General features: G+C 45.3%; 1 protein-coding gene across 3 annotated transcripts; it reads left to right on the top strand.

The window, feature by feature from the left end:
• Positions 1-7853: 7853 nt before the first annotated feature.
• GPR141 (G protein-coupled receptor 141) lies at positions 7854-17776 on the top strand. 3 transcript variants are annotated; one of them, XM_033166274.1, is made up of 2 exons: positions 7854-7875; positions 16517-17776. In XM_033166274.1, exon 2 carries the CDS (start codon positions 16544-16546, stop codon positions 17459-17461), a length of 918 nt encoding a protein of 305 aa, XP_033022165.1. In that variant the 5' UTR covers positions 7854-7875; positions 16517-16543; the 3' UTR covers positions 17462-17776. The 3 variants fall into 3 exon arrangements, with proteins under 3 accessions (XP_033022165.1, XP_033022164.1, XP_033022162.1); XM_033166273.1 differs by lacking the exon at positions 7854-7875 and adding an exon at positions 8824-8900; XM_033166271.1 differs by lacking the exon at positions 7854-7875 and adding an exon at positions 15401-15516.

Genomic DNA, 17776 nt, shown 5'->3' with positions numbered 1-17776 from the left:
TTTATCATTAATAGCTATTATTAAACACCATTAAGTGTTTGACAAAGCGACATTTGACAAATAAATGCATTGGAATCCCCTACTTATTAATGTCAGGCAGGACAGGAGTCCTCAGTGTACTGTTTTAGACGCCTGCTAACAGGGCCGGCCCAACCATGAGGCAAGATGGGCCATCACCTCGGGCGGCAGGATCCGCAGGGGCAGCAGATCTGGCCTCCAAGGAATGCCTCTCCTGCTGCTGCAGCGGCATTGCTGAATCATGCTCCCTGGAGGCTTGAGCTGCCTTCTCCTCAGCAGACCCCTACCATGTTGCCGGCCTCTTGGCCCTGGCAGGGAGGTGCCATTTTGTGCTTTGCCTCAGGTGACAAAATGCCTTGGGCCCGCCACCCTGCCTGCTAAACACTTGTTTCAGCAAACTGCAAACCACACACCAACAGCAAATCCATCTTAACAACATTACTGTTGTTGTTAACAAGAAAAGTGAAAAGATTAATCGGGGATAGCTCAGTCAGTAGAGCATGAGTCTCTTAATCTCAGGGTTGTGGGTTCAAGTTCCATGTTGGTCAAAATATTCCTGCATGGTCCCTTCCAACTGTACCATTCTATGAAATGATGTATAGATAAGAGAATATGGGTGTTTCAAAGGATAGGATGATTTGCTGTCCCTGGGCATTCAAAATAGCCTTTACTTTTTGGCAAAAGCTGAATACTATAAAGAGCTGCTTTATCTCATCTAGGCATATTCTAAAAGGTACACTAACCCAGAATAATTTCCAGAAGCAGAATATACTCTGGATGCGGAGGAAGAACAAGGCCCTCACTTAGCTCCCAGCTCCCGGGTGTAGAGTCAAACTGTTATCAACCCCAACAAGCTGCCCTCTAACCAGCCCTGGCAGTTGCCTTGTTTGTGAGGTAGCGTGAGATCACAACTGTGTAAATAATATTAGCAAACATCAAGTGATATTTCATCCCTCCCCCCCCCAAGCATTTCAACACTGAGCATTTAAACCACTGGGACCTGTTATTTCCATGACTTCAGTGGAATAGCATAAGGTTCCTAACCTTCCTTTCAGATGTTGACCACAAACCTTCTCTTTGCCCTTGACCCGGCAGAAGTCGACAGCCTTCCCCAAACCTAATGGCCCTTTTATTTTGAAAGATTTGTCTTTGATACATTTGGGGAGGCTCTTTTCTTTACTTGGGGAGGTTATTTTGTTAAACTAAAGAGCCCTGGATCTTTGTGCTGCGCCACAATGTACTCATCGTTGTGACTTAAGACACCTAGAACCATTTATTTTTAAAAATCTGATACTAGCTACCAACTAGCTATCCTTATGGTGGTTATGTACACAATAACCTGCACATTGACCTGGAATCATTTGTGCTCATCCTCAAGATGCTGCTTTCAATCTAGATTGATTCCCGATCCTGCCACTCACAAGGCAGGGGGTGGCTAATTGATACACACTTGAAAAGCCTCCTCTTGGTTAGATTATCCACATTTTTTCTTCCCTGCACATTCCCCAGGCGAATGAAGAAGGAAGTGGTGGTTGCGATTTTGATACACCCCCACCCACAGTGCCCTTGGCCAAGGGTGGATACACCCTCCCCCCCATTTCCAGGACCACCTACAACCGTTTTAATCTGTTTTCAAATAGGTAATGCAGAATTCAATCTTCAATGAGCGTTTCTTTTTGGAGAGAAACTGGGTTTTTTTTTTGCCCCCCTCAAGAAGTGCTTTTCAGGGCAACAAAATTTGCAAAAGAGTAGATTGTGTGTGGGCTATGTGTGTGTGTGTGTGGGGGGGGGTGAACAGTACTCTGTCTCCACTGATTCTTGAATAAAATGCTGGGTGTATGCAGCCTTCGTTTAATACTTTAATTATTTGCAATTCATGTGAAGCGAAGACAGGAGGCTCTCTAGCATTGTGGGTTGGGTTGAGGTTTTCTATTACAGTATTTTGCTTTCTTATCACTTACACACATACACACACACACACACACACACACCCCAGATGCTCATGGACTTAAGGTCACGGATACCCTCATGCTTTATCACTTTCTCTTTTAACTCAGGTAACCTACAATGATAAGGGCTGCGATGGCAACTTACGGAATGGCACACAGTTGAGAACTTTGTGGCTTCGACTGTTCTTCTTCTCCATTCTCTCTTAGCACTGGGGTGGAGAAGTGTTTGAGATACAATCTGCCTCTAGAATATTGTTCGCAAGGCCCACTACCCCTGATGTTTCGAGTACATTTTAACTAAAAACTCTTCTATTCCATTGTGTAGTTCAGGGTCATTATTTGAATTCCTTTAAACGTTCTTTTCTGTGTGCTAGGCTCAGAAACCATGACAACCGCTTGCCAGGCTCCGAGCAGTATTAAAAATACCCCTTTTCTGTCAGGCATTGATTATCTCTTTTATCACAACTGAAAAAATTTGAGGACATTGGTTATTTGCTCAGGGCTAAATCCTGCTAGGCCAATAATTTCATACTGAGCAGCTGGCCTTCATATTATGACCTGAGGGGAGGTGGAAAGAGAGAAAGCAAATGGGAATAGTCTGCATTTTCATCTTCCTTCTGATCGACTGACCTCAACCCACATCCACCCACCTAGGCCAGGCACTTGTGGGACAAGACTAACATTAAAAGTAAAACGAAAACAAAAGGCACCCCCCAAAAACCCCGTAGTCTTGAGGCTGGCAACATTAGGTGTCTGCACTTATAATTGCCATTTTCCGCAACAGCCTGGTGCTAACTCACAAAGCAGAGAAATGAGGCCACCCACAGATGGGAGGAAAGCTTCTGCTTATGCAAGGAACCCTCAGGGATGTAGAAAATATTAACAATAAGCATCTGAGACGGCCCACCCATGAGGCAAGTTGAGGTGGCAACATCCACATAAGCAGCAGATCCTGATGCAGATTTTTATCCCCCTGCCTTTGTTCCTGATCTAGATCCACTCACCCTGTCTTCCCTGGTGGGGAGGCGAACGCCATTTTGTGGTTCGCCTCAGGTGCCAAAATCCTTCGGGGCATCCCTGTTGAGCATTCATATTTATTTTTAGTTAATATTAATATGCACCGATTAATCAGAAGACTGAAGGCTGTAGGCATGCCTGCACACTGCCATGACCTCCGGTGGCGTGAGGGCAGAGGGCATGCGCTGGACCTCTCCGTGGGCTCGGTGGCTGTTAAGCTGAAGTGAATAACCATAACCCTTTGGCCTAGCGCCTAATGGCACCCTTGTGTTCATTGACCCCGACTCATGCTGGTAAAGGAAGGCTTGAGGCAACTAGCTGAGGACATGAGCTCGCTGTGGGAGCAGAGGGCAGAGGGAAAGGCCTCAGGAAGGCCGGCAAGAAAAAATATTGGCTTGGGTGGTGTGTTTGCACTGAGTCCCTACCGCTTCTCCTTCCTGCTAAGCAGCAGTGATTCAGAAGCTGACCAGCAACCAGCTGCAAAGGTGCACATGGCGTGTCCTGTTTTAAACCTGGCCTCCTTACTGTCAGTAGCTTTCTAGGAGCCTACAATTGCCATTTCAACCTGCCTGGTTGTCTTTACTAGGTTCAGTGAAAAGCAGGCCATTCATCCAGCTATTCTGTCAAGGGGCAGCTGACAAACATGTCCGGTTGCTGCCTTGCTTGTAGCGGCAGCAGAACCCACTGGTGGGCGCAATGCTGTGCATACGATAGGGGAAAGTGGCAGAACTAGCGCAGTGCAGAGAAGCATGCTGGTCTAGGATCACAGTGAGTAAGGCAGGAAGGAGCATGCCCCATTGAGAGCACCTTGTGGCCTCGTAGGAAGAGGAAAAGATGTGCCGCCATAAGGTATTTATTGTTGTTGATCTACGTGTTTTGCAGAACAGAACTCCTCCTTTGGGGTTGAGTCCAGTCTAAGTTAGTTGCATGTAGACACCATTGGCATAGTCATCAACTTTCCCTTTTTTGCAGGAAATTCCCTTATTCCAGCGCCGTTTCCCATTGCAAAAAAAGGGAATGTTGACAGCTATGGCCGTTTCCCAATGCAAAAAAAAAGAAGGTTGACAGCTCTGACCATTGGAACTGATGTGGAAAGTTCGTAATGAGTTAAGGCCTGTTGATATCAACGCTCCCATTGACTCAGCATCCATGGCACTTGCTTCTTAGGATACAGGAGTATAGCGTCTAGATCAAGGGAAGTAATAGTACCACTGTATTCCGCTCTGGTCAGACCTCACCTGGAATACTGTGTCCAGTTCTGGGCACCACAGTTCAAGAAGGATACTGACAAGCTGGAACGTGTCCAGAGGAGGGCAACCAAAATGGTCAAAGGCCTGGAAACGATGCCTTATGAGGAACGGCTTAGGGAGCTGGGTATGTTTAGCCTGGAGAAGAGAAGGTTAAGGGGTGATATGATAGCAATGTTCAAATATATAAAAGGATGTCATATAGAGGAGGGAGAAAGGTTGTTTTCTGCTGCTCCAGAGAAGCGGACACGGGGCAATGGATTCAAACTACAAGAAAGAAGATTCCACCTAAACATTAAGAAGAACTTCCTGACAGTAAGAGCTGTTCGACAGTGGAATTTGCTGCCAAGGAGTGTGGTGGAGTCTCCTTCTTTGGAGGTCTTTAAGCGGAGGCTTGACAGCCATCTGTCAGGAATGCTTTGATGGTGTTTCCTGCTTGGCAGGGGGTTGGACTGGATGGCCCTTGTGGTCTCTTCCAACTCTAGGATTCTATGATTCTCCAAACCATCTTTGAACCAAACTGAGGAAAAGAACAACCTAGCAGCAGCTTAAGCCAGCCATGTGCCCACAGGCCCCACCTGCTAAATCTGCTTGTCATTGTGAATTGCTATCTGATGCAAATATTTTGTTTCTTTTAAAGTGAATCCTGGCCAGTTATCACAGTGCATAAGCAACTTGGCTTACAAGCCACACTTTAACTTGGGCTAGATCTACACTGATCTGCTATCAAAGGCTATTAAAAAGAGTTAAATAGCTTGCAATGCAATTTTCCATTGCCGATGGATCACTACTTTGCAGCGCCCTTCGGTGTCACATTTCCATAACACATTTTTAACGTTATAACCGACCACTGTAGATTCACCGTTGGTTTTTAGTTAGCTTTGCTAACTAAGCAGGGCCCAACCCCTCCAAAACTGCCCCTGGTTATATCTTTTCCGGTAAGGAAGCCATAACACTAATAAAGACATAATATTATAATTCGAGATTTTATTGGGAATTAAACACTGTTGTCTTCTGTTTGGATGACATCAAACATAGGCAGGCAAGACAGTAATCTGAAGCCGTAAAGCCAGCTTCCTTCTGCCCCCAAAAGTCCCCCTTAGGTCATCACTCTGTGGACATCGATTGCGATATTCTCCTTGGGACATCTATGGGGACATTTCTTCATAGATAGGCTCTTCCTCAGATATCGGGGTCACTGGCTCATGAAATACTTCTCCTTCCTCATTGAGGAACCTGTTTCTGCAACACTATCTACAGAACTAGAAACTGGGCTGTGTGGAGGCATGCACTCAGAGAGTGCACAGATTCTCTCAGGGTTAGTGTAGGGCTCATTTGCACTTCTGTTTGCCCCATGGTTTCTTGGCACTGGTCTGAGAGATTTTTCTTTTGTCCTGCTGTTTTCCCTGGGAAAAATCCGTTGTTTACTGCTGAATTAGAACAAAGGTCCTTTGGGGTTTCTGCATGGATGAGCCCCAAGATTTATTGAACATACCAGGAGCGATCCAATTTGCAACAATGGGTCTAACATCCTCGGGCAGAAGAACCTGGATCAGTCAGAAGAAATACTGTACACACACCTAAATAGATTTCTTGAAGGTCTTCAGCAGTGCACTCCTCTTCTGACGCTGCAGGAACTAGGGCAGCATGTGGAGGAACAGTATCCAATACCTGCATAGGCTTAGAGTCAGTACAGGACACCACAGTCAACAGCTTAAGACAAGTGACCATGGATGCTCTCATGTGCCCTGGCTCAGAGGCAGCATACACATCTTCCAATAAGCTCATTAATTGAGTTGGTAGGAGGGGGGAAGACCCCTCCATATCTGCTGCTATTGGTCAAGGTGTCCCTCATGCCTTTGGGTGAAGGTGTGGGCCACCCATGTTCCTTATTTCTACTGGCAGAGCACTTCAATATGCCCAGGTGCAGTGGAGAATTTCAAACATTAGGCTACACCTGAAGCAGAGCTCTCCACACACCCAAGGGGTGAGATATAAAGGGGAACAATGTTTAGGATTTGTACCCACACCATAGGATGGAAGAACTAGAAACCTACGCCCTCAGATTGAGAGCAGTGAGACAGCCTAGGGCCTGCCGATCAGAAGGTCGGCAGTTCGAATCCCCGCGACAGGGTGAGCTCCCGTTGCTCGGTCCCTGCTCCTGCCCACCTAGTAGTTTGAAAGCACGTCAAAGTGCAAGTAGATAAATAGGTACCACTCCGGTGGGAAGGTAAACGGCGTTTCCGTGCGCTGCTCTGGTTTGCCAGAAGTGGCTTAGTCATGCTGGCCACATGACCTGGAAGCTGTACGCCGGCTCCCTCGGCCAATAAAGCGAGATGAGCACCGCAACCCCAGAGTCAGACACGACTGGACCTAATGGTCAGGGGCCCCTTTACCTTTACCCTAAAACAAACTCTATCTATCTATCTATCTATCTATCTATCTATCTATCTATCTTGATATAAAATGTATATGTAAGGGTGGGACTTCTGATAAAAGGGGTGCTATTTGGAGTGAAAAGTGGGTGGGGTACCTGACCCTTTTTGTGCGTGATAAAGGATGGTTCCAAAATAAAAACATCGTCACCCCACCCCACCTATCTCCCCATCCCACCCACCTCTCTCCCCCTTTTCTTCCTAAGAGTCTTCTGCCAAGCTTGCAAATAACTTCCATGGAGAGGCTGTGGAATGGTGACATCACCAACATTTTCTTTAGGTTGATGTATGGAAGGAAGTATTTCTTGGGAACACCAACGGAGAACTGAAATGTAGAGAAGCAGTCTATGGGCTTGTCCATGCTGGAGCAAAATGTGGATTTGCACTGGCTTGCGTCCTCACCAATGTATGGGTGTCAATAGGATGTCCTCCCCATCCCAGTCTTGGCCTGCAGCTTTCCCCCCTTTAAATGTGAGATTTTTTTGATCTTTGGAAATTGAAACAGTCAGGAACTTTTTTAATTAAAAAAAATGCATTTAAAGGGGGAAGGTCCTGGACAATATTGGGATGGGGGTCCAGATTTTGCTCTGGTGCAGACAAGCCCTTGATGTATTACTGTATTGTAATATTCTTCTTCTTCTTCTTATTCAGCCAGTGGGTATAACTGGGTTAGTGTGCAAGCAGGGTGCAAAATCCCACTCAGCCAGGAAGCTCACTGAGTTTCCCTGGGCCAATCATTGCCCCTTAGCCTATCCTACCTCACAGGGTTGTTGCAGGGATTGCATGAGGAGGGGGAGAAAGATGTGCACCTTTCGCTCCTTGAAGAAAAGGTGGGGTATAAATACAAAATAAATGAAAATAATGCATAATAAGATAATATTTGCTGAACATCCCTGCTTACTAGCCTTATAAGACTATAGGCACCTGGTAGTCTCTGAATGCACGGTGTTTGTCCAGGTCACTTGGGTTTGGGTGGTATCTTGGAGTGTTTTTGCAAATAGGAAACATTCAAGTGGACATTTTTATCAACAGACTGTGAGATCAGACCCACACTGTGGGCGTAAGCTCTTTGTGGTTTTGTGGTTCTTGTCGCAGTTTAGGTACAGCAGCAACAAGAGCACTTGGTCGCAGCACTTGAGCTTTCATTTGCCAGATTAATTTTTCACTCTCCTTCACAAAGATGGATTTTTTCAGAATTATGAGAACCAGGTAAGCACTTGCAAATATGTTAAACAATGGCAGTGTAGCTTGCTTTCTCAGATATAACAAAACAACCGGGGGCGGGGGGACAGTATGTTTTTTTCAGCGTAAAATGTGCAACAAGCGCTCAGAAACTTGGGAGGAAGTGATCATGTTCTCCTGGGTTTCATGATACAGAGGCAAGGGAAAACTGAGTGTAGTCGGACACGCACTCTGGACTTTAAGAAGGCCAATTTCGAAAAGCTGAAGGAGCTACTGGGTGCGATCCCATGGTCAGAAATACTCAAAGAGAAGGGAGTCCAATAAGGATGGGAGTTTCTAAAAGGAGAAATATTGAAGGCCTGAATGTAGACAATTCCAACCAGAAAGAAAAGTGGGAGGCATCTAAGGAAACCGATGTGGCTGCATAAGGAGCTTACAGATGAGCTGAGAGTTAAGAAGGGCGTGTATAAGAAATGGAAGGAAAGGGAAATCACAAAGGAGGAGTACACATGAGTAGCCAACAGTTGCAGGGGGAAAGTCAGGCTTGCAAGAGAGGTTAGAAATAATAATGAAGGTTTCTTCGACTATGTCCGAAGTAAGAGGAAAAACAAGGAAGTGGTAGGTCCTCTGCGTGGGGAACACAGAGAGATGCTATTGGGTGACAGAGAAAAGGCAGAACTCCTCAACACCTATTTTGTCTCTGTCTTCACCCAAAAGGAAAGTGATGCCCAACCTGGTGATAACAGAATAAATGATGCAAGGAGGGAGCTGCAGCCCAAGATAGGAAAAGAGGTACCGGTAGTAAGGGAACACCAAGCTACTTTAAATGAATGCAAATCTCCAGGGCCTGATGAGCTGCACCCGAGGATACTAAAGGAGCTTGCGGATGTAATTTCAGAGCCCTTGTCTATTATCTTTGAGAATTCTTGGAGAACAGCTGAGGACCCTACAGACTGGAGGCAAGCAAATGTTGTCTTCCCCATCTTCAAAAGGGGAAAAAGGAAGACCAACCAGTGAGCTTGACACTGATACCAGGGAAGTTCCTAGAACAGGTAATTCAACAGTCGGTCTGTGAGCATTTAGAAAAAGGATATTGTGATTACTAAGACCTAGCATGGGTTTCTCAAAAATAAGTCATGCCAGACCAAACTGATTTCTTTCTTTCTTTCTTTCTTTCTTTCTTTCTTTCTTTCTTTCTTTCTTTCTTTCTTTCTTTCTTTGGAATTACAAGCTTGGTGGATCAGGGAAATGCTGTGGACATAGTGTATCTTGATTTCAGTAAGGCTTTTGACAAAGTCCCCCATGATATTCTAGCAAGGAAGCTGGTAAAATTTGGTCTGGATGAGGTAACTGTTAGGTGGATTTGTAACTGGTTGACCGAACCCAAAGAGTACTTGCTATGGTTCCTCATCATCCTGGAAAAAAGTGGGGTGCCACAGGGTTCCATCCTGGGCGCTTTGTTGTTTAACATCTTTATAAATGACTTGGATGAAGGAATTGAGGGGGTGCTCATCAGATTTGCAGATGACATCAAACTGGGAGGGGTAGCTCAATATCTTTGCCCTGCACCCCCCCCCCAAAACATGGCTTTCCTCCTCCCTAAAAAAAGCTCAACAAGTTTGACCTGAACCCCACATTGCCTGTTTTTAACTGTGCGAGTAGATCTCAGTCTCTTGGGAGTTGGCCACCCCTTATTTAAAAGGGGAACTGTGAGAGATACAGAATATTTTTCCATCCATACACACCCTTGTTGACAAAATCAGCTTCAGAATGCAGGAAATATTTGAGCTTAGCCATAAACATCTTATTGTCTCAAGATTCAGAAGTCAGCGGAGTGGAGTGATCTTGAAAGTGCTTGTTCAGTGCTGTGCTTTCTTTTTTTCAGAATTAGATAATACTTTTGCCCATAAAAAGAAAGAAAGAATGCAATTGCTGTTCTGCAATCCTTCCACCTCCTTACATTTTACGATCCTCCTTCTAATAGCAAACTCAGGTGGTGAGCGCTAGCAGGATTGTGGCTAAAACAGGGCCACTGAGAAGAAGAGAGAGGTGTAGGAGCATGCAGGTGGCATAACTGCCACAGTGTAGGGGCATGCTAGTAGAGCACAGTGAGTAAGGCGAGAAGGTGCATATCCCACTAAGAGCGCCTTGTGGCCCAGTGGAAGGGTCTGTGCGCAGGAAGAGGAGAAGAAGCTCCACCATGTGTCAGACAAGGAGGAGAGAAGCTCTGGTGCTTTTCTAAGGAAGATATTTATTGTGGTTGGTCTCTATGTTTTTCAGGGTTGAGTCCAGTCTAAGCTAGTCAAACTTTAGATACTATGGGAACATACCCAACATTTCTCTAATGAAAAGAAAGACTTCTCAAAAGAGTAAAGGTAAAGGGACCCCTGACCATTAGGTCCAGTCGCGGACGACTCTGGGGTTGCGGCGCTCATTTTGCGTTACTGGCCGAGGGAGCCGGTGTACAGCTTCCGGGTCATGTGGCCAGCATGTGGCAAACCAGAGCAGCGCACGGAAACACCGTTTGCCTTCCTGCCGGAGCGGTACCTATTTATCTACTTGCACTTTGACGTGCTTTCGAACTGCTAGGTTGGCAGGAGCAGGGACTGAGCAATGGGAGTTCACCCCTTTGTGGGGATTCGAACCACCAACCTTCTGATCAGCAAGCCCTAGGCTCAGTGTTTTAACCCACAGCAACATCTGCGTCCCTGTAAAGACTTCTCTAGTCTTTGCTAAATTAGTATTTTGAAACTGAATTTTATTTATGAGTTGTAGCAACAAAATTGAACCAGTTCAGCAGTGTAAGATTGCACTAAGAATTTTTCAACCATTGCCTTCGGATGGCTCAGGGGTCGGATAATTCCATACCCTCCAACACTTCTCCAATGAAAAAAGGGACATCCTAAGGAAAAGTGGGACATTCCGAGATCAAACCAGAAACCAGGATGCCTTCTCTAAATCAGGCACATCCCTGGAAAATAGGAACACTTGGAGGGTCTGTGGGAATTAATGTAGAACGTTAGTCATGAGTAAAGTCCCATTTATTAAAATTTGAACTCATTTCAACAAACTTAGACTGGATTCAACCCAATGGAAGGATAGTCCTACACTCTCTCTGGCTGTTCAGATGCTCTCTTTGACCCTGCATTCAGTGTGTTCCCACCATTGATTTGAGAAGCAGTGAACACAAGGCATTAGCCACAATTCATATCTATATTTTATTAGCTATCCTTTTGTTTCTTACAAAATATTGTTTTGATGCGTCCCCCCAACCCCCCCGGCTTTCATCCAAATTGAGATAAAGAGCCATAAACCACATTTAATTAAACTAGTCATGTGTACACAAGTGAACCCCACTTCTCTCTCTCTCTCTCTCCTTCTCTCACACACCACCCACTGCAAATAGTTTATAGTCAAGGAAGAGCCAGCAAAGTCAGACTTGCTTAGTTCCCCACAAGTGTTCTAATGGTATCCTTAGCAACAGCAAATTTTTATACCTGCCATTCACTCTTTCCTGAATGTTTGTGTCATCAGAATCTGGGCTTTTTTTAAAAAAAAAAATTAAGAGCATGATAACACCAACTGCTGTACCAGATGCTTGATGAAAAGCATTGTCTGGTGAGAACCTAATAATATTTGATAGATATGAGCCAGCAAAAATCAGAAGGAAGAGATAATATTAGGCTCGTGGCAGCTGGTTAGAAAAGTGCAGCTGTTAAAAATAAACTTCCCTTCTGAAATTATCACCACCCAGATCATGTGAGCTGGCATTAAGGGCTCAGTGTCAATTTAGAATGCCAGTTTATATGAAAGGGCAGGATGGTGACTGGCCTTCAAAACGCATGTGTGCTCACACTACCAAGAGTCTTGTTAAGTTCCTTTGTAGGGGGGGAAAAAGCACACTGTTCATTTCAATCACTTTCGCCTTAGTCACTTTCAAGGAATTGTTGGGCAAGATCTGGCCTCTCTGATTCAATTAAAGTCCTGAAAATATGTGCTTTCATTTTGAAGAAATGTTGGGAGCTGTCAGGAAACCCCTCTACCCACGACAGGCAGCATCCCGGGATCGTTTGCAGTACAGGGAACCCCCAGCACTATTCACCAGCTCGTCCTCCCCCTCCTCTGCCGGAAGCAACAATTCCTCCAGTGGGGAGGGGGAGTCGGAGGCAGGAAGGCGGTGCAGGGGCTCTGACAGGATCACAGAGCCTCAGCGCCGAGGGGATAGCGGGGGAACAGGGTCAGGTTCCCACACTCCGAGGGAGCAGGCAGGAAGGACGTAGAAGGGGGAGGCGGGGGTTCAGAATCCCGCGCCTTTTTTGCTGGACAAAGAACCGGAAGGGTTCATTCCTGGACTCTGCGGAGGGATGAGATGGACGTTTGAACTTTTGCTGCAGTGTATATAGCTTTGCACAATAAAGAACTAGTTTATAGAAGTTCTGCGTTTGGCGCTTTACTCATGAGCAACCACTGAACGTCCTTACAGGAGCTGATGATTAAAGAGCAGGGATAGGCAACCTAAGGCCCGGGGGCCAGATGCAGCCCAATCGCCTTCTCAATCCGGCCTGTGGGCGGTCCGGGAATCAGCGTGTTTTGACATGAGTAGATTGTGTGCTTTTATTTAAAATGCATCTCTAGGTTATTTGTTGGGCATAAGAATTCATTCATTCCCCCCCCCCCAAAAAAATAGTCCAGCCCACTACATGGTCTGAGGGACTGTGGACCGGCCCACAGCTAAAAAAGGTTGCTGAGCTCTGTTAAAGAGGAACACTTGAATGCAGGCACAGTTAAAGTATATCCTGCCCGCAGAGATTTCCCTGCTTACATCTGGAAAAGTGGGCTTTATTCTTGATAAATACATTGGCAGGCTTAACTCTTCTACCCCCATTAAGGTAGTCCAATTTATGCAGCCCCAAAGCTATTAATAAACCAACTATAAGTACAATCGAGCACCTTCTACCCACCTGCGACTATTTCAATGTTATGCAGAGATGCTGAATACAAAAAAGTACATCTCTTGCTGCTTAGGTAGTTTCTGATACACTGCCAAAGAGCATTGATCTGCACCGGCGTCTGGTGTGGGCAACTTCTGCCCTGAGGAGTTCTGATTATTTTTTAACAAAGGTGGGGTAGCACACTAGTCTGGAACGATATTGTTGCACATGACCCCAATCTCTGAGAGGTGCGAGATTCCATGGAAATGAGGCACAGCAGAAGCTGTGGTGTCTTTAGGATAAATGGTTTATTTACACATATATATGAGAGTTTGGATTTGATATCCCGCTTTTCACTCCCCTTCAGGAGTCTCAAGGCGGCTAACATTCTCCTTTCCCTTCCTCCCCCCACAACAAACACTCTGTGAGGTGAGTGGGGCTGAGAGACTTCAGAGAAGTGTGACTAGCCCAAGGTCACCCAGCAGCTGCATGTGGAGGAGCGGAGACGCAAACCAGGTTCACCAGATTACGAGTCTACCGCTCTTAACCACTACACCACACAACCCGAGCCTACGATGGAGAGTTCGCAGCCTCAACACCTCAAAAGGGTTCTTGTTTCTCCCATAGCTGCAGCCTCTGATTCAAAGAGAAATCCACCTTTGCTCCGTCCCTTTGCTTTCTGCTTTCCTGCCTGGTACCATCACGACTTCCAGTTCATATAACTCCTAACTCCAAACTCTGGCTTTGTCTGTTTATTTGATGCTTTGGAATTGACCCATCACCTCAAGACTTATCACCTCAAGAGGAAACTAGTCTGACTTAATTAGCTTTTAACTTGCTACATTGAGTGATTAAAGTAGTCTGTCACACAGCTTAATACCCCAAGGCTTGATTAAATTCTAACACTTACTAAATCCAGGGATTGTAGGAGCCTAGCACCCACAAACTCATAACATTATTTATACAAATGTGGATGAGAGCTTCTCTTGAGCTGGGCAGTGAGTGGCATTACTGCAGAACAAGTTCCCTTCTTGTGGGCAATGATGACTGCTGGGCTGATGGTGCATCTCTTTCTCTTTCTCTCACAGTTTCCTCTTTTCTTTGTTCCACTGAGCTCCTTGTGGAATAGATAGGCAGCCTATAGATCTTGGCGTTATCCCTGCCATCTGCACACATGTAACCTTAGCAAAATGCTTACGCAAGTCCCTAGTTGCACATTGAATCTTGTGGTTTGATTTTCATTTTACTTCTTTTTAGCTGGTCTGCTGTCCGCATCCCTTTTTAAACGTATCAAATTGTGGTCCATGCTTGTAAAGGCCACATGAAATAAGAGGATGTGGATAACATAAGGTGGTGCACTGTAGAAATTATTGCACACTTCCTTTCAAAGTCAACATTCTTCATGGTAAGCAGACTTAGAAAGAGGCCATTTCCTGACGGCAAAACACATTTATACAGCATTGCAGACCAACAGACTTCTGGGGATTAATAATAATAATAATAATAATAATAATAATAATAGTTATTATTATTTGTACCCCGCCCATCTGGCTGGATTTCTCCAGCCACTCTGGGCGGCTTCCAACAAAAATCAGATACAAAAACATCACACATTAAAAACTTCCCTGAAAGGGGCTGCCTTCAGGTATTTTCTGAATGTCAGGTAGTTGTTTATCTCCTTGACCTGTGATGGGAGGGCGTTCCACAGGGCGGGCGCCACTACCGAGAAGGCCCTCTGCCTGGTTCCCTGTAGCTTTGCTTCTCGCAGTGAGGGAACCGCCAGAAGGCCCTCGGCACTGGACCTCAGTGTCCGGGCAGAACGATGGGGGTGGAGACGCTCCTTCAGGTATACAGGACCGAGGCCGTTTAGGGCTTTAAAGGTCAGCACCAACACTTTGAATTGTGCTCGGAAACGTACAGATACATACCGGTACATAGCATTAAAAGGGACACGGGTGGCTCTGTGGTCTAAACCACTGAGCCTTGGACTTGCTGATCAGAAGGTCGGCGGTTCATTCCCCGCGACGGGGTGAGCTCCCGTTGTTCATTCCCAATTCCTCCCCACCTAGCAGTTCAAAAGCACATCAAATTGCAAGTAGATAAATAGGTACCGCTCCGGCAGGAAGGTAAATGGCGTTTCAGTGCGCTGCTCTGGTTTGCCAGAAGTGGCTTAGTCATGCTGGCCACATGACCCGGAAGCTGTCTGCGGACAAACGCCAGCTCCCTCGGCCTATAGAGCGAGATGAGCGCACAACCCCAGAGTTGTCCACGACTGCACCTAATGGTCAGGGGTACCTTTACCTTTACCTAGCATTAAACACCCATATTGATTGGTTGTCCCTGAGCCCTGAAGTCCAAATGCGACACACCACAATAAAATACAAGAACATGCAAACATACTTACCTTAAACTGCATCACATATTTTGTCTTTGGTTTAAGACACTTATAGAGTGTAGACCACTGTGTACTGGAAACAAAGGAGGCACACAGTTTGAAAACATGGACGTCTTCCGCTGTTGAGCATTCTGAAACCAAAAATCACTCCTAGCTGTTTATTATGCAGTTAGCAGCATTGATTCTCAGCTCCGAACATTTCTGTTCACAATGCGATCTAGGCACACCTGGGCATCCTGTTCCTGGTCTTGGTCCTGTTACAATCAAGCTCCTCCAACTTGGGACATTCAGTTTGACCAGTAATGGACTGAGCCAGCACAGCAAGAAATGCTTTCATCCCTGGTTAGTACTTCCTATCTCTTTGTGCATGGTTAGGCCTCGGCCCCCAAAAAGTTGCCATCTACAATGGAGCCTTCATTATCTCTTAGATTTAAGAAGATAAGAAGAGCCTGTTGGGTCAGGCTAATCCGGCAATCTGCTCTCCTAGTGAAGGCGGCTTCTAAACATGAACACGCTTACAAATCTCCCCACAACTGGGAACCCTCCATTATCAGGGGCCCTGATCACAAAGAGCATTCTGTGTGCTCTCAGCCAAACTAATAGTCCCTTCCTGCTCAGCCCCAGAAGGTTTTGGCTGGCATGCACAACCCCACACATAAAGTGCTTTATCACATCCTGTGTTCTTTGAATGCCTGCAAGGCATGTACGTGGAAGCAGTTTGATACTTTTAAAACATAAGACTTCCCCCAAAGGGTCTGTTATGAGGGGAAATAACACTTGCCAAATATACCTTAAGCAGCAAGGAGAGGAGTCCAAATGTGTTTTAGGATGGGTTTTGTTTTTTTAAGTAGAAGCTAACAAAGAAAGAAAATACTTTCTGTGTTTAGGGTGAAACTTTCAAAATTCTAGATTAAGCAGAGTGTGTAATGGGGTGAGCTCTATTGCATAAAATAATAATTGCCCATTTTGAAAACTTCATGTATTCATTAATGCCCATGATGAGGTCTCTTTATTTTATTGACTCAGTGTCATGCAAAAATTTTATCTCACAGAGAGATGTTCTTTCCATGAGGAAGCATGCATAGAGATAAATTTCTTCATGACTTATCTCACATAAGCCTGCATTTAAACAGAAGAAAGTGATTATTCTTTTTTTCATGTGAGTGTCAAAGGATAACAGTTTGTGTTCTGGTTGCTTTCATGTTCAACCATACCTCAGGTAGCCATAAAGACTTATCTCTAGCGCTTTGTCCAAAAGATTCTACTTCCAACATGTGCCTTGGAAACTTTAATGAAATTGGTTTCTTTCTTTCTTTCTCTCTGTTTCCCCACTCCCAAACAGGCTGTGATAAAAGAAGATTCTAGAAGCATGGATAGACGGAGAGAGCTCCTTCCTAGCTCAACGTCAGAGCCTCAACAGAACTTCAACTCAATAGATTCCGCTCACATCGCCTTGATCACAATATACACGGTGGTGTTTATCGGAGGTGTGTGTGGAGTCATCAAAATGTCCTTTTTGCTACTGAAAATGAATGCCTTATCAGTGACTACAACAGCAGTCATAAACTTAGTGGTAGTCCACAGTCTCTTCCTTGTGACTGTGCCGTTTCGCCTGTATTACTACGCCACCAAAAAATGGATCTTTGGAACACCCTTTTGCAAAGTTGTGAGCGGAATGATACACTTCCACATGTACCTCACTTTCCTGTTCTATATGATTTTCTTGGTAATCAGGTGCCTTATCTTCTTTCAGTGGAAGGACAAAGTGGAATTCTACAGGAATTTGCATGCTGTGGCGACCAGCATAGCTGTGTGGATTCTGGCTATTGTCATTGTGGTGCCAGTAATATTGTGCTGGTACGGGAAAACGGGGGTTTATGCAAATGGAATGTGTTTTGAATTTCACCAGGAGTTCAACAGTGACCCAGTGAAAGCTGTCAACTACATTGTAATTGCTGTAATGGTTGCAATAATTTGCACCCTCTTGGGTTTACAAGTGTTCATGATTCAAAAGGTGGTGAAAACCCTTTCAGGGTCACTTTGGTCACATCAAGAGTTTCGGGCGCAGCTGAAAAGCTTGTTCTTTATAGGGATCTTAATGTTTTGCTTCCTCCCTAGTCACCTTTTTCGGATTTATTTCATTCAGCATGCAGATGACAAGCGACTGAATTCTGTCAATGAAATCTGCTTGGGCATAACTGCCTTCAGCTGCCTTGATCTGTTCTTGTTTGTGATAACTGGAAGTAAAACCCTGAGGCAAAGAATCAATGGACTTTTATGCTGCTAAAAACTTTGCATTCTTCTGTAAGAAAGTCTTGGCGACAAGGTCAGCTGGGTAGGTGAAAGATATATGACTTAAAGATTCCCAGAATACCAAAATTATCATTATGGGTTGCGTCTAACGGCTATGTAAGCAGAAGGCAGATTGTAAACCCGGTCTACCCTGCCAACTACCAGCCAGGCTCCCTAACGCTCCCTGTATCCCTGCGAAATCTCTCCAGAGAGCCCCTTAACAGTGTCACATAGGACTGCAGTCGGAGGGTGCAGTCATGCAGAATTGAGGAATGGCGTGTAGTGGTTTCTGGTTAACACAGAGTTAACA

This window comes from Lacerta agilis, chromosome 12 (assembly GCF_009819535.1).
Source record: "Lacerta agilis isolate rLacAgi1 chromosome 12, rLacAgi1.pri, whole genome shotgun sequence".
Classification (NCBI taxonomy): Eukaryota; Metazoa; Chordata; class Lepidosauria; order Squamata; family Lacertidae; genus Lacerta; species Lacerta agilis.
Note: the sequence above shows the minus strand (reverse complement) of the source record. Positions and strands in the feature narration are given on the sequence as shown.